The 15,443-nt window shown below is 44.3% G+C and overlaps 2 protein-coding genes across 4 annotated transcripts in view; both read right to left on the reverse strand.

The window, feature by feature from the left end:
- The window catches only part of LOC147435428 (pumilio homolog 1-like), a 27,944-nt gene extending 14,783 nt beyond the window's left edge, over positions 1–13,161 (reverse strand). Inside the window, exons 1-4 of one of the 3 annotated variants that reach the window (XR_015185082.1) lie at positions 12,254–13,161; positions 11,041–12,175; positions 10,581–10,938; positions 10,354–10,495 (exon numbers count right to left, since the gene is read on the reverse strand). Coding sequence is in view for 2 of the 3 variants with exons in the window: in XM_086488489.1 (XP_086344615.1) it covers positions 10,354–10,495; positions 10,581–12,175; positions 12,254–12,958 (2,442 nt within the window). In the remaining variant the exon portion in view is untranslated. Of the gene's footprint in view, positions 1–10,353; positions 10,496–10,580; positions 12,176–12,253 lie in introns of all 3 variants that reach the window. The other 2 variants (XM_086488490.1, XM_086488489.1) reach the window with 2 other exon arrangements.
- Positions 13,068–14,962, reverse strand: LOC147435429 (uncharacterized). The gene is made up of 4 exons (XM_086488493.1): positions 14,852–14,962; positions 13,801–13,818; positions 13,289–13,455; positions 13,068–13,205 (listed from the first exon to the last, which is right to left on the reverse strand). Exons 1-4 carry the CDS (start codon positions 14,960–14,962, stop codon positions 13,178–13,180), a joined length of 324 nt encoding a protein of 107 aa, XP_086344619.1. The 3' UTR covers positions 13,068–13,177.
- Positions 14,963–15,443: the final 481 nt, after the last annotated feature.

Here is a 15,443-nt window from a genome sequence, read left to right on the forward strand (position 1 = left end):
ATTGCAATTCCCTGTGTCTGGTCTATGATCCCCTGTGTCTTCAAGCCCAACTAACCAAGGCTCACTTCTATGGAAAAAAGTGATTTAGTCCCGTCGATGGAACCATGAAACCGGCCTGTTCAATCCAAAAAGGGCGGTAGACTTTACTTTAAACCTTGATTTAGCTTTCACCCATTATTAGTCGTCTATTTTACCTGTACTTTCAAGACACAACAAAGGGGAGAGGGATATAGGCTGCTAGATTGCACCTGTATGAGTACACCGACACCAGATTGGCCCCTAACTTAGGCGCCCCTTTCGGTATTTCTTTATTGTTCAAAAGAGGGAATAAACGTTGTGGATCCCTACAAGCTGCCCCGCACAAACTCGGCTGAATTTCCACTGTTCCAGCTTGATTTCGGCAGCATAACTGTACTAGGACACTTCACAATCAGTATTCCCACGCATTGACTGACCTTCCCGACGCATACGGGCACTTTGCAAAACCTGGCGAGAATCTGCAGCACGCTGAATTCTCTGTTTTCAGCCCTAAAAATGCGTCAGATCGCCTGTACAGCGGTCCCCTTGCGTCCCCGAACCTCCTGGGGGTATTAGGGTCCGTTTAGGGCCAAAACCCTAAACCTGCAAAAATACACAGCAGGCTGTAATTTACTGTTTCGAGCTCCGTTTCGTGTGCCGGTCACATCCGTAGCAAGTCCTCCAGCTCCCGCATCTGTAGGGCTACTTGCCCTTTGAATCAGACGAGATTTCTTGCGTGAAACCTCTCCGAATTCACCTGTACCTGCGGGGGGATTAGCCGCTAGCTAATCCAGTACCTGTGCAAGAGGCTCTTGCCTCGGCAATCGCACATGAACCCACACAACTGTACATTGGTCAAATGAAGAGCCCACTAGTGGGGCATAACATACTGCCATAGGGGAGAGAGAGAGCAGTGCGTAGCGTGCAGGGCATCACTCCTGGCACCGCACTGTGCATAAGAGGGAAAGCAAGCACTCCATAGCTCTTAACCTGTGACAAAATCTGAAAATGAGCCTCTCCCAGCTTAAAATTCAGCGCCCCCTTCTCTTGCATGAGGAAAGTGCACCAGAAGGTGCCACTTGGCACATTTATAAGCATTTTCCCGTTTCGGGGTTGCCGCCTAAAAATCTCCCAACCGGTTGCCCAGTTGACTTCACGGCAGAGTAAGAAAATGTTCCCCTTGTCATTCCGGAGGTAATGACGCAAACACATTTTCAGATCCCAAAATAGCAGTTCCCTAAATTTTAGGAGATGCTGCCATTGTATCTTTCTAGGTCATCCGAACCTCTTTGTACACTGTGGCCACATCCAGAACTGAAGTGTAGCCTCTGTAGCAAAGGATTCCACTTTGGCTAGTCAATGACCCCACTTTGGCTAACCATAGTTCTTGCCCTCAAGCCTGACTCCCTCTGGACAGTTCCACACTAGCTATGCAATGCAGGGCAGTTAGATTTCCCGAGGGGTATTTCCAAAAAGTGAAAGTAAATAGATAATAAGAAAGAAATCAACAAAAAGGATAGATAGTAGTCACACGCTGGTGACACCTACCACCCCTCGGGCCGATTTCGGGGGGGGGGGGCTAGCACGTGGGTCACTTTTGTCTGGGGGTTAAGACACCTTATATTATCACAAATAAGTGCACATATAGTTTAGAAAGACTATATTGAGTATACAAAGAATTGTCTATAGAGTGACTAGTCACCAAATGTTCTCGTACTTTTTTCACACAGTAATTGTATCGAGTCTCTTCTAACATTCATTGTGTATGTCACAAATTGGTGCCATGGCAGGCTCCCGGACACACCCTGCAGACCTTCGTAAAATGCACCGATAGGCTGACGTGGCAAACTGTATGGACTCCCGCAATCTACATTGACTGCTGACGTGGCACTAGGCAAGTTCTCCGCAATTTCCATTGAGTTGCTGACGTGGCAGTACGTACAGATTTCCGAAAATTTACGCTGGCTGATTTGGCAGCTTTTGGGTTACAATTGCTTTTGAGTTTGAAAAGCTTTTGAGTTTAAACTTTTGGGGCTCTGCTTATGGGCATCCCTTGTAAGAATAAATAAGTCCAAGGGCCTCACTACTTGGGGCATCTGGACGCAAAGTCTGAGTGTGAGTTCCCGCGGACTCTCTTGTACTTTGCACACAAATTAATATAAAAAGAAATAACGAAAGGGGCGTCGGTTTTTGGGGCCAATACCTCTTGGCACGGAACTACGCCAGGCCGTGTCGTCTTTTGTGAACTGTTTTAAAGTGAATCTCTGCTGTGTTGCGGTAGAATCTCGACTTGGGGTGTCCAAGTTTGTTACAGAGGTATCAAAGCGCGGCCGATTTCTTTTCTACCGGGAAATCCGATCCTTTTCTCGCGACACTTATGGACTCCAAGAAAAATCAGTCGACTTCTTCTGCATCTGCTGATACGGAAGGAGATCATGAAGAAGATTTAACCGAATTAACTGAGAAACAGTACGGGTAACCTCGGCCTACTCAGTTCGAACTTCAAGAGATGAAACGTCGACAGCACGTTGACGAGTGCACAAAGCAGATGACTAAATTTGCGAAGGATCCTCAGTTTGCAAAATTTTTGTCTCAGCAATCCAGCGCAGAAGTGGCAGAAAGCCACAGAACCACCCCTCACACCGGCAATCAAAGAAACCTCCTTCTCCGAGGATGTTTAAGGAACAAGAATTACGGGAGGTGGTTCGGACACAGATCAGTTTGCTTTTGGACGTGAACAATCAATCCAAAAAGCAAGGCGAGAGAGAGAGAGTAGACACGGCATGTCGGGTTTCAACCACCCTCAAGGGCCCCCTTGCTCTATTGCCAGAGCAAATACTTGCTTAATTACTTGCACAAATGCCAATACAATGACTTAAATACTAGTGGATACTTGATGCTACTGATGTTAAGTACAGCTGAAGTGTTGATGGATACTGCGGTGCTTGATACCGCGGGTACTTGGTACTTGGTACTTGGGTACTGCTGGGTAGTGAAGGTGCTACTGAGGTGCTAAGGGGTGCTGCTAGAGATGCTTGGTGATGCGTCAACGACGACGATGATGACGATGACGACGACGAGGCTGTGGGTTGATCAGCTATCACTGGGGACAGCGATGGGCTGAAAACTGAAATCGTTGAAGAGGCTATGTGCTGAAAACTGAAAACGATGAGGGTACTGCGATGAGGACTGCAATCGCAAGGCTAGGGAAGTATGCTGAAAACGTTGAGGCTGGTGGCTAAAAAACGCTAATGGCTGTAGGCAACTCCTAAGAGGGTGCTGTCGATACTACTTCGTCTTTTGCCTTCTCTAGCGCCCAAAGGGCTTCTTTTATAGGTTTTTTTAGCCATTTGCCCTACCTACTTTTAGTAAATGTCATGTCAAAGTCACTTATTAATAAATGACTTAAACGATTGTTCATATGCCTATATGCTTAAGTGACTTAACTATGCAAGTGAGGGTATGCAACTATGACCTGCCTCATCATGCACGTCCTTCTAGAGGCTCACAAAATGCTACGCTAGATCCTAAGCTAACTAAGACTGACGCTAGACTATAGCAGAAGCTTGTCCACGTGGCGCGAGTGAAGTGCACACATGACACTTTGTTTGTAGTATTAACATTTTGGAGTGATGCATACAGGTATTTAACAAATCTCCAAGATGTATTCTAGCTTTAAGGCTTTTCAAAAAGAAAATTACACACCTAAGAATTCAAACCATTCCTTACTACGTACCGAACACTGCATACCTCCCCACTTTGGATTTGCTAGCCTCTTACGAGGAGGCCATGCAACTCCGCATCACTTTCTCACCTTAAACAAGAGGCCCGGGTGAATGTCATGGCTCTGTGTGTCACATGCACATGCTAAACCTACTTCCAAAAACATATAATGTTTATAGTTCCTAGGGATCACAAGACCTGCATGCCCACACCCCCTTGCATAAATGGCTTTGTACATGTGTTTGACAACCAACGTGTAGCTTAGGATAACTGTAACGCATTGGGTCCAGTTCCAATCTGTAGGAAAAGTCAATCGACGCGCTCCTTCAGACTCTTAGTACTGGTTTTTTTTTAAAAGAGAGGAAAGGCACTATTTAGGTTTTAGAGAGAGAAAAACTTGTTATAAGTTTTTCTATAGAGCGAGATCAATAGATTCTAGAGAGAAAATCAACGCTTTCTATATAGAGAAGAGAGAATCTAGAGAGAGAATGGGTAGCTGACAGGATTCTAGCTTTAACAAAAGGTTGGCATGAACCACCTTTCTAGAGTGAGAGAGAGTCTACTTAGCCAAACGAACGCAATGATCAAGGTGTGTCTATGACCTCGACACAAAAACCCTAACCCGAAAACTTGTCACATACAGCCTTCTAAAGTGAAAGCAATCGTCCTTGATTGCAAGATATTTCAAAACAAAAGAGAAAGTAATAAACAAATGTCCACACTTCTTAACATTTACACAATGTTTCCCAAGATTGAATCCCGCAAATGATCTTCTAGTCATGCACACATGTGCAGTGATGGCACTGTGCATAAAAGGGATAAGCTAGCTAGACACCTTGGGTGCATCTAAATTTATCATGTGGCTAGTATTATATAGACTATGCCTATGAAAGGACATTGGATAATGCTTGGAAATTGATCACACACCCAAAATCATCATAAACATAATCATAATCATAATCATCATTTGTCAGGATGTCCACCCGACTTCAAAGAAAGAAAAAATCATTTTATAAGGTGTTAAGAGAGTAAAGATAGAGAATTGGACGAACTCAAGAGTTCCGAAAATAAAAGCTATGCTTGCAGATTGACTTGCACACGATCTACTTCCCTTCAAAGGGCACCAACGAAGAAGAAGAAGAAGAAGAAAAAGAGTCACCTCTCTCTCTCTCTCTCTCTCTCTCTCTCTCTCTCTCTCTCTCTCTCTCTCTCTCTGTGAGAGAAAGGAGAGTGACTCTTTATCACTTGAAAATCTCCAAAAAACGCTCAAATGGTGCCTATTCTGAGGGCAAGTAGATACGATTAGGCACATGGCCAACGGGCAAGACGGAAGGCAAGGGAAAAAAACTCTCCTAAAGAGAATAAAAAGTGTTGTGGCAAGCTAAGTAGAGAATGTCAGTGGCTTCTAAAAGATATAAATCAAGGCATGCCCAATAAAACATCACATCCTACCAACTCCATAATCTAGAAATGAATTGGATCTACAATTGCCTCAACTTAAAGTCGAAGTGATACAATCAATGGTATCAATAATATGTAAGTCTCGTTAGCCTCGTTGCTTCAATTTGAGTTCCTTTGGCATATTCGTCAATGCCCAATCTTGCAGCTAAGAGTGGGCAAATAGAACTTTGCATGGATCCTGAATCAAAGAGAATAAGGACATCTTGATTCTAACTTTTCCCTTAGCTTTACATGGCAATTGGATGGATCACAGTATGGACACCTATCAAGTCAAAAATTAACCCAACTCAAGGTCGTGGCTTCTTATTTTCTAGATTATCACATAGAAGGGGTTATTTGTTGTTTGGTGTTGTTGGATAGTCCCAGTAAATAAGGCCATGAATGCCATGCTTGTAGCACCTTCCTTCAGATGATATGATGTGACAACCCACTCTTGCGGGTGACATGAGTTAATGTATGTTGGAAACCCCTTTGCCGATGCGATAATCGCACAAAGGAAAAGGCAAGCCCGCTCTCTCAAGCTCAATTTGATCGCAAAAGTAATGTCCCTAAAAGTGGTAACTGGTAGATAAGAGTCCCAAAATCTTTGGTTGTAGGTTGCGAATGTCCAAGGGGTACATCCTTTAGCACTAGTTTGGTAACCTAACAGGACATAAAAGTGTCCTTTCAGGGTTTTGGAAAAAAATCAAACATTCCTATCATACGTATGTGTTTGTAGAAATCCTTCAACTCAAAGCTAACACCACACTTTATGTGGGAAAAATAAGAAGCACTCACAACCCTTCAATGTAAGGTCATGAGGAGCTCTCAAAGCCAAAGGAGTGCTCAATTTGACCAAAAATAGCATATTTGCTAGGTAAACCCCATTTTACACAAGGTTAAAAAATCTCTAGACAACGAGCCAATTTTCCCCGAAAACATCAATGAGTTCTTGACCAAAGTCTATGGTTGTTATAGGCCCAACAAATTTCTTATGAACATAGAACTCAGTACAAAAAAAGGTGCATTTTTTGCATTCTACTGACCTATCATCAATGTTTCTATGTGTACACCCATCAATATCTTTATGAATGCTTACACTTTGGTTCTTTGCTTTCATATTCAAGCACAGAAAGCATCAAAAGCACCAAAAACATGTCTTCCTAAGACAAATTGGAACGCACCTATGAAGTACAAAAATTGCACGAATAAAAAAATTGGCTTCCACAATGTGGCCTTCCGTATGGCACATAACCTACCAAGTTGGCACCACTTATATTTGGACCTAAGCTTGAAATGTAACACGTTTGTTGAGTTAAATTTAGCGATTTGAAGACAACATGGTAGTAATTCAAAATGAGTTTGATTTTGGTAAAATTAAAAATCACTTTCGTCTTTGTGTTGTTTGCTATTTTGGGTTTACGTGCCCCAAAACACAAGGAGGAATTTACATAGTGAGAACTCCATAAAATCACTCAAAATTGCCTTTTGATTACAAAGACACTTTCAAAATATTCATCAAAACATGAATTCCATAAATGGGCCATAGCTTCCAATACATAGGCTTTTCATTTTTTAGAGGCATAAAAACTACCTATGCTAGCTACGTAGCACTTTAGAGGTCACTAACTTGTGTTTTAGGATGATCTAATGCCAATTTCATGAAAATTAGCAAAAAACAATGCACATTTTTTTGGCTTAACTTAGGTTTAAAAATGCTATTCAAACCCAACTGAACGCTATGGATTTTGCGCTGACAGTGCTAACATGGCAATTTTTTGCTGAACGCGTTGACAGTGCTTACGTGGCCATTGTACGGATTTCCGTGATTTACATTGGCAGCTTTTTGGCATTGCTTTTGGACCAGAAGCTTTTGAGTTTGAAGGCTTTTCATGTAGACTGCTTTTCATAGGCCAAGGGCTTTTAAATAGGTGCTAAGAGCTGGTTCTCTGGCATGCTTCTTGGAGAAGGTGCAAAATCTGGAGTACCTGCTTGTACTTTGATGATGCATTATAAAGAAATACCGAAAGGGGCACCAAGGTTTGGGGCCAATACTCTCTGGATTGGAATTCCGCCACTCCGTGTCGCGTGTCGTCTCTCTCTCTCTCAGTTCAGTTGTTATTGAAGTGCTAAAAGTTTGTTCAATCTGTTCTTTTCTATTGGCACGTGGTGTCGGTCTTGTGACAGTTCTCCTAAATCCATATGCTTGAAGATACCTCCCACAAACTACGAAACATCTGACGTGAAGAGGTAACAAGGGGATTATGAGAAAGGTGTTGGCATCGCAAGTGAATAGACCAATGTGATCCCAATATTTATTTTGGCTCTTAGGTATTTATTTTCCTTATTTGTCAAAGTCTAGGTAGAGCAATTTATTGAGGTGGGTATATATACAAACCATTGCCCCCATTGTATCGTGCATCAATTATTCATTGTGAAGGTTGGTTGGTTCAGCACTCTCTCTCTCTCTCTCTCTCTCTCTCTCTCTCTCTCTCTCTCTCTCTCTCTCTCTCTCATGCATTCTCTCCTTGGTCTCTAGAGTCTACGCTTCCGCATCGTCCACTTTGACATGGTATCAAAGCCTTGCTGGAGCAATTAGCACACGTTGAGAAGCTATGGAGCAATTAGCACCCCTTTGCCGGTTGCGCCATCCTCATCTTCTCTGCAACCGGCGTTCTGAAACGCTGGAGATAAGAGACTATCGAAGCCTCTCTGCCACTGCCCTTGCGTTTTGAAACGCTCAGCACTGCACCGTCCTCCATTGCCCCCTCGACGCTACGTTTTAGAACGCTCGTCGCTTTTGGTACTTGGCGCGATGGCGATTACAGTGATCCCTCCTTCCCCGCAACGGTTTTGACAATCCTTTGTAGCTTCCCCTTGACGGCGACAAAGGCGACACTTTTCCTTTCCTTCTGCACAAACAATGTTTTAAAACGCTGCTACGTTTTCCTCCACCCCCCACAGCACTATCTACACGGATATTGAATGAAGCGTAAATTTCCGAATGGGGACTCGTTGCGAGGATCCCGAGGCGGACGGACGATTGAGAAAAAAGTCAACGCATTGACACACGACCCCCCCCCCCTGGGTCGAGAACTTGAACTTGGGACCTCCTCGTTGGCAACTCGACGTCCTAACCACGCGCCCGAGTGGGGTTGCTTGTCCCCAAGGCGAAGCCACTCTCTCATAAAGTGAACTCGGACAGGGGCAAAAGTAAACACAGACCAAAAAAGTAAACATGGACAAAAAAGTAACAGGGACAAATTGGACAACGTCCAAGCTTCACGGGAAATGTGCTTTTCTTCAACGTCGTAGATCCCACTGCTTACACTTCATTCAATATGCGTGTTAGATAGTGTTGAGAGCCCCCCCCCCCCCTCTCCCCCCCGTTTTTTATCGGCTTTGGGAGGTGTGTAAGAGGTTCGCAAAGGGCAACAAATTTTGGACCGACAGCTTGCAAGAACCTCGAAGGTGTTTTGGAGCGGCTTGGAACGAGAGGATTTCTAAGCTCAAAATTTTCGAAGAGTTTGTGGAGCAGCTTGGACTTTGTAGCCACCCTTTTTGGGTTGCGAGGAGGAATCACTTCTAGATCTAGCAACTTCAACATAGTCCCCCCTTGCTCGAGCGCCAGCGACAAATTGAACGGCGATAACTACGCCCACTAGAACTTCAATATGCAACTCTGGTTCACGCGGAAAGGCTTATGAGACATAGTCGATGGCTTGGAGCCCCGCATTATGAGGGATCGCAACAATAGGTACACCCACCTTCAAGATGACGAGTATCAAAAATCGTGTGTCAATTGGGATGCGAGTAACGCAAAGGCAATGTCAACCATTGCGAAATCTCTTACACGGGAAATTTCTCCAACCATACAAACTTTGAAGACTACCAACAATATGTGGTTCAAGCTTGTCAGAATGTTTGATCAGGATTCTACGTTGCGAGCAGTCACCCTTCTTAGACAATTATTTGCCATCAAGTTTCCGACCGGAAGTTCCATGTAGTCATTTCTTATGAAGGCTAATGTTATTCAAGATCAACTATTGGCGATGAAAAGTGCATTGACCAATACTCAATTAACTGCTTTGGTACTAACGAAATTGCTTTAGGCATACGAAACGGTGTCTAAGACACTTCGGCTACAAATCACGAAAAAAAAGCTAGATTTTTCTGCATGCCTCTCTGAAATCCCAACTCAAGAATAGCTAGTACAACTCCTCAAGTAGAGCAAAATACACTCTCTTCTTTCGCCTCACAAGGCATCGGTAGGTAATCTAGTCTTTTGGGTGTGTGGTGTCCCCTCTCGTTACCTCTCTCTGTGATTTGACTCTAGTAGCCTCTCTACACTCATCATCATACTGGCTATTCTAAGACGTAGTGCCACTACCATGTCTCGTGCCACAGGTCCACAAGAGTGGGGAAAGGTTGTGGTAGGGTGTGTAAGTTATGTCAAAGACGCATGGGATCTTCTTACAAAAACCAACTCCATCAATGAATTAGATGATTTTTACAATGGGACAGGACTTTCTTATGTTAGCCCCAAACCAAGTAGTGCAAATTTGAATACTGAGCTCAAATTTGGGCATTCACTTGCAATACATAACTTCAACAGATTACCAAACACGAGATAAGCCTCACAAGGGCATCTAGACGTGAAACCTAGGAGATGGACCTCAAAATTCTGATGAGCTAAGGCTGTAAAACGGATATGAACCTTATCCCTAACATTCCAGGTCATCCCTATTCTTGGGTCCCCCTCCTGCCATCCCAAGCTACTGTCGATCGCATTCCAAGTTATCATGTGAAATTCACCTTTTCATTATTAGGCCATGGCATGGCTTAATCTAATCAAAGGTAAAGCATGGCTTGTTTTAAGAAAAGACAGGTTAGCTTCGCAATAGCATAGCCTTTTCCAAAGGGCGTTGAAACAGCTATGTATTGCCTACTGATCTCTTGCATTTTCCATTATCTCTAACTAGTAAGTAAACCTTAAAAATCAACAGTTTCTCCTTATTATGAAACTTGACCAACTTTCTCTCGTAAGTAGAACTTCCACAAATGAATCGAAAGTAAGTCCTGAAGATAACACTGGTCAAACTTCGTAAACAATCTTTGAGTGCCCATAAGGCCCAATGGAATCCATGACAGAAAACGCAACGGAATAATTACCTTCTGAATAACATAATTTCCAAAGACATCCGTCATCAATGAAAGAGCCCGGGGCAAAACCTCTAAAAATACCAGTGCTTTCTCTTCAAGAGATGCAGTCTCTAGCTTTTGTTGAATAAATCTGCTACCATGCTGATCAGCACTGCAGCCAGTATCACAGTCAATTGCTGCTAACATCCAGATATAACTGTCAATGGATGAGAGGATCGTGTGGAAGCTGGATTTACCTGAATTCTACTACATGTCCTGCAATGTCTGCGAGCTCAAACCTACGAGTTTTGCTGTTCTTCAGCTCCTCCAAGAGCGATGAACCTCTCAAATCTTCACCAATATCACTGGCTCGTTGACCTTGCCAGCTGGCATAAGCTCCTCCAGCTGGCACCCTGCTTGCATGATGTCTGAGGGACAGAGCACCAGGAACAACTGGAGAACCAGGAAGCACGGGACTTGAGAGTGGAGAGTGAGCATATGGCATGACAAATCCGACACCTGGTGGACTCCCATAATATACTGGGCTGGCAGAACCACTTTTACTTTGTATTGGAATACCGAGAGAACCACTTCGAGCAAACTGGGCCTTATGATCTGTAGGGTAACCAAGCATTGGGTTTAATTGGCATTTTTGCAGGTCAAAAGGGTCTAAATTTCCCCCACTAACAAAACCTGGAAGGAGTATGAGATCATTACCTCGCAAGTCTTCAACAGAACGCTGCTGTAAATAATGAAGATATAACGGATCTGGTAGCCGGGACTGAAGAGAAGTGCCTGCCTGACTTGTGTGTTTGAGGTATTGTTGCATGTCTAATCCTGTCCGACTTGAGGGTACCGTTGGAGGTGACCGAGAACCTACTCCTGTAGCTACTGCAGCAGCTGCTGCTGCTGCTGCACTCTCATATGGAACTGAAGAAGTATAGTTTGCCATCATTCCAGGCAAAAGAGTGGGGTTGGAATAACTACCAAGTCCAAACTGAGGAGCATACAAGTTTGCTGCCTGCAAATTTGAATAGTAAGGGTTCCCAGCAGCCATGTAGGACATGGCTGCAGCTGCCGCAGCTGCTGCATACATATTATTTCCAGCCCCAGGTTGCAAGGGAGTATTTTGAGACTGAGATAGAAAACCGAATTTACTAGGTGTGTGACCCTGATCCAAACCAGGAAATGTTTGCTGCTGCTGTTGAAGAGGATGAGAAAGAGGCTGGGAATGCGTAAGTTGAGATGGACCTTGAAAGCTTTGCAATATATGGCCATGGCGTTGCCCGTGTTGCATTCTTGCAGAATGAGAATGCTGTCGTGTCTCCTGCTGAGAGTTCAAAGAAAGGCCCAAGTGATCCTGTTGTTCAGCAGACATTTCTTGCCTGCTGGATAAGGTTAATGCTTGCAAAGCAGATTCAAGATCTGCACCTACAGATGCACCAGAGCTTGAGGTTCTTATCCCTGTCTTCGACGGGCCATTTGCTCCAGAGATATCATCCACAAAAGCTTCATTCAAACTCGAAGGCTCAGGGGTAGGAACCCTTGCAATCAGGCCTGGAGGCCCGGACAAAGCTCCCATGGAGCTGCTCCCCATTGTGTGCACTCCCACCTGGCTTTGTGTTGGCAGGAGAGAGTTTAATGGGGCAGCTGATCGAGAAGCTAGGGGTATAGGAGTAATGACTGAACGTGAGCCCAGTAAAGCTGCATTCAATTCTGCTGCAGCTGAAAAAGAGGAATCTCGCAGCAATGATTCTCTTCCAGAAATGCTATCAGCCCCCTCATCATTTGCTAGACGACTCGAAGACCGTGATTGGTTATACACAGGAGATGGTGTTCTTGGAAAGTCTTGCTGCAAATCAAGAACTTGGTTTTCATGTTGCAAAGAAATTATATCTCTTGAACAGCAAACAGAAAGTGGAAGCATTACCTGTATAAGATCCACTAAACTCTTCGGCCGTGCACCCAACCCATAGAATGATCTGGCAGATAACACATCGCCTCCTTTCTCTGCCCAGTTCTCTGATACTTGCCTCAACAGATTCCCCATGGGAGACTTCTCATCTTCAGAAGACTCGGTCTCCTCATTATGGGTAGGAAGCACTGGTTGAGCTGAAAACAGAGACCTCTTGTTGCTGTCATCAAATGACTGAAATTTCCTCTTATCTGAAAAGTTGTTGCTAGCAAGGCGTTGGGCAAGTATGTAATTATCACGGGAGATGATTGGAGGGGGTAGTCGAGGGTTAAAGTTGATGTGAGAATAATAATATGCAAGGTACGCAGGGTCAGACCGAAGCTCTTGCTCTGAATCAATAATATCAACTCCACTGCCAGACCCTGAATTTGCAATGGGACTAGCTTCAAAGTCTACACCTGCCGGCAAGAGGCCTCCAATGGCAGCTAGAGACCCTTGTACACTTGGTGGGGCACTTCCACTTCTGTGCGGTAGTGCATCCTTGTGGTTGAACGTGCTATCAAGCCTGTTGTGACTCCTCAAGAGCATTCCAAGCTCTTGTGCCACCCCTTCATGTGCTGGGGAAGAACTTAGCCCACTGGCACCTGAGGATCTGATACTCTCATTTAACGCAATGCCCCCACTTGTAGTCATCATCCTCATAGGATTCTCTGTCGCCATATTTAAACAACTGCACACTTCTGGTCAAATGTGGGATTTTTCAAGCTTCATTATCGATCGCAGACTTCTCATTCCTCTTGAAAACATGGTGCATAAAGTGAGCTTAAACTGAATTGGCAAATGATCCTTCAGAGTCAGATTCTCGGCAATTCAACCAGCCTTGAGGTACTTCTTACAAAGAATAGTCATGTATCAAGTGCAATTCTGTGTACACCATGGTTATCTTAAACCCCACCAATTTCTGCCTCTGTGAAAGGGACCATACCAAGAACAAATGACCTACCAGAGAGAGCATAATTAGTTGTTTGAAAGAAAAACTGTCTTTGGTACCTTGTCTTCTCGCATGAAAGTGAAGTAAACGAGCAAAGTTTGTGTCTGGTAGATCGAGGCATGGATCGAGCTCCCCTTTCAGAAGTCTCGTGTAGGTTTCCATCATTGAGGACTCCATGTGCGCTCTTCATGAGGCAACCATTCCAAGAAAATGGACGCATATAACTCTGAAAACCGAGCGCAACACAACTTAAATAGTGCAAACAAATAACTTCATTTCTGCAGAAAAGAGACTCATAACACAGTAAGCTTCCACCCAAGCGGCAGTTACACAACTCAATTAAGACGGAATGACCGCAAAAAAAAAACAGAAAATCTGCTCTTCAGCAAAACAAAAAAATTGCCATTGAAGAGCTCAAAATGATGCACAATTATACAGCAGAAGGATATGGCAAACATAATGCGCCCAAAAACGAAAAGCTTATGCTCTCTACGAATGGGGGGGGAAAATGAATGCAGCCCTGAAAAATTTTCCGAATGTGGGCTTGTAGAGGAGTTCAAAGAATCTTAACCTTTTGGAGAAGGCGGTGCTGCAGGGGCAAGAGAAAGCGGAGCAGGGGATCGCAAGCTCCCAGCAAGGAGAGACAATTTTTGAAATTCAAGACTTGTAATTTTTTTTAGCGGGAAAGGAGAGAAAAAACGAGCAAGAAAATGCGAGAATGGCAAGAACCCATGTAAAATTGAAGTTCTTTCTGCAAAGCTCGTCTTCACCAGCAGAAGAGCGCACAGAGAGAGAGAGAGAGAGAGAGAGAGAGAGCAGAGAAAATCAGAGATGGGTGAAGACAGAAAAAGCCCAAAAGCTAAAACCCATTCCCTTAGTGTCGTAAGTCCAACAGCTCGAAGCTTTTCTGTCTACGGAAGCCCAGAAGCGATCGCAGCCGTCGAGTATCCACTTTCGACGATTTGGATATGTTCTAGGGTTTCTCGGGTCAACCAGCCGTCATGACGGCCCGTCAGACTTGACGGTTGGCCCAACATTGATCCGGAGTAAAAAGGAATTGCAATCCAAAAGCATTTATGTGGATAAACTCCACGTCACGTGTTTTGGATTTTTGCTTTTGTTGGTACCTTTAGGCCTGATAATTATTTGTGTTTTGCCTGGCTCGACACACATTGTTCTTGCTACCTTACAAAACTAGTAAAATTGCATGGGCCCTCTTACCTTCAAACCCCTTGCTCTTAATTAGCATCTCTCTCTCTCTCTCTCTCTCTCTCTCTCTCTCTCTCTCTCATTCACACACACACACACACAACTCTTATGATTGGCCTGTGTCCATTAATGGTGCACTGGACAATGGAGAGCCGCCCGTTACTCACTATGAGCAAATGATCCACAGCAATAATAAATATGCCGCTTGCATCTGGGAAGAAGCGTCTCTCTCTCTCTCTCTCTCTCTCTCTCTCTCTCTCTCTCTCTCTCTCTCTCTCTCTCTCTCTGTGTGTGTGTGTGTGTGTGTGTGTGTGCACGCGCAAACTCCAACGGCGAGGTCCTAAGAAAACGCTATCAAGAGTTAACAAAGTTGGCCGGATTGAGAATTTTGCACCACGTTTCAAAAGACTCACTTTGTGCATTATATGGTGTACAGCGTGTGTACAGTACAACGGTGCTGCCTCCGACAATGCTATGTGGTTGTTGTCGATGTCCCTTAGTCGGGGGACATGACAATTGTCCATTGCATGGAATGATGCTGCAGAATGATCCACGCATCAGGTATTGCAAGTGTGTAAGAACTACATGCAGTTCAGGAGTTGGGGGATGGCGTTGCTTCCTCCATGTCACCTGTCAACATCCATTGATGGGTTGTGTACCCATGACATTGGTGCACATGTAGTCACTACCGAGTATGCTTGCATGTCGAGGTGCACTATGTAGGGTAGGAGGAAGGGGTTGTTGGTCAGGAAAATGTTTGTCCGTGCTCTTATCAACCTCGGCAACGCACACTCTGGAGCATGTTGTGGCTATGCCAAGCATCGAGCACAGACTGTCTAGGGCTCCGAACGTGCAAGTAGTGGTAGCCACTGCTAGGGTGCTAGGGAGGTTCGATGAGCTTGGGCATTTTGTGAGGAAGAACTGAGTTGGTGGATCATCATAGAGAGCTTATTAATTCATGCCTTCACCTTATGGTTTTTTGAGGGAGTAAGGTAATGTTCATGT

This window comes from Adiantum capillus-veneris, chromosome 18, assembly GCF_014529385.1.
Source record: "Adiantum capillus-veneris isolate H3 chromosome 18, ASM1452938v2, whole genome shotgun sequence".
Taxonomy (NCBI): domain Eukaryota; kingdom Viridiplantae; phylum Streptophyta; class Polypodiopsida; order Polypodiales; family Pteridaceae; genus Adiantum; species Adiantum capillus-veneris.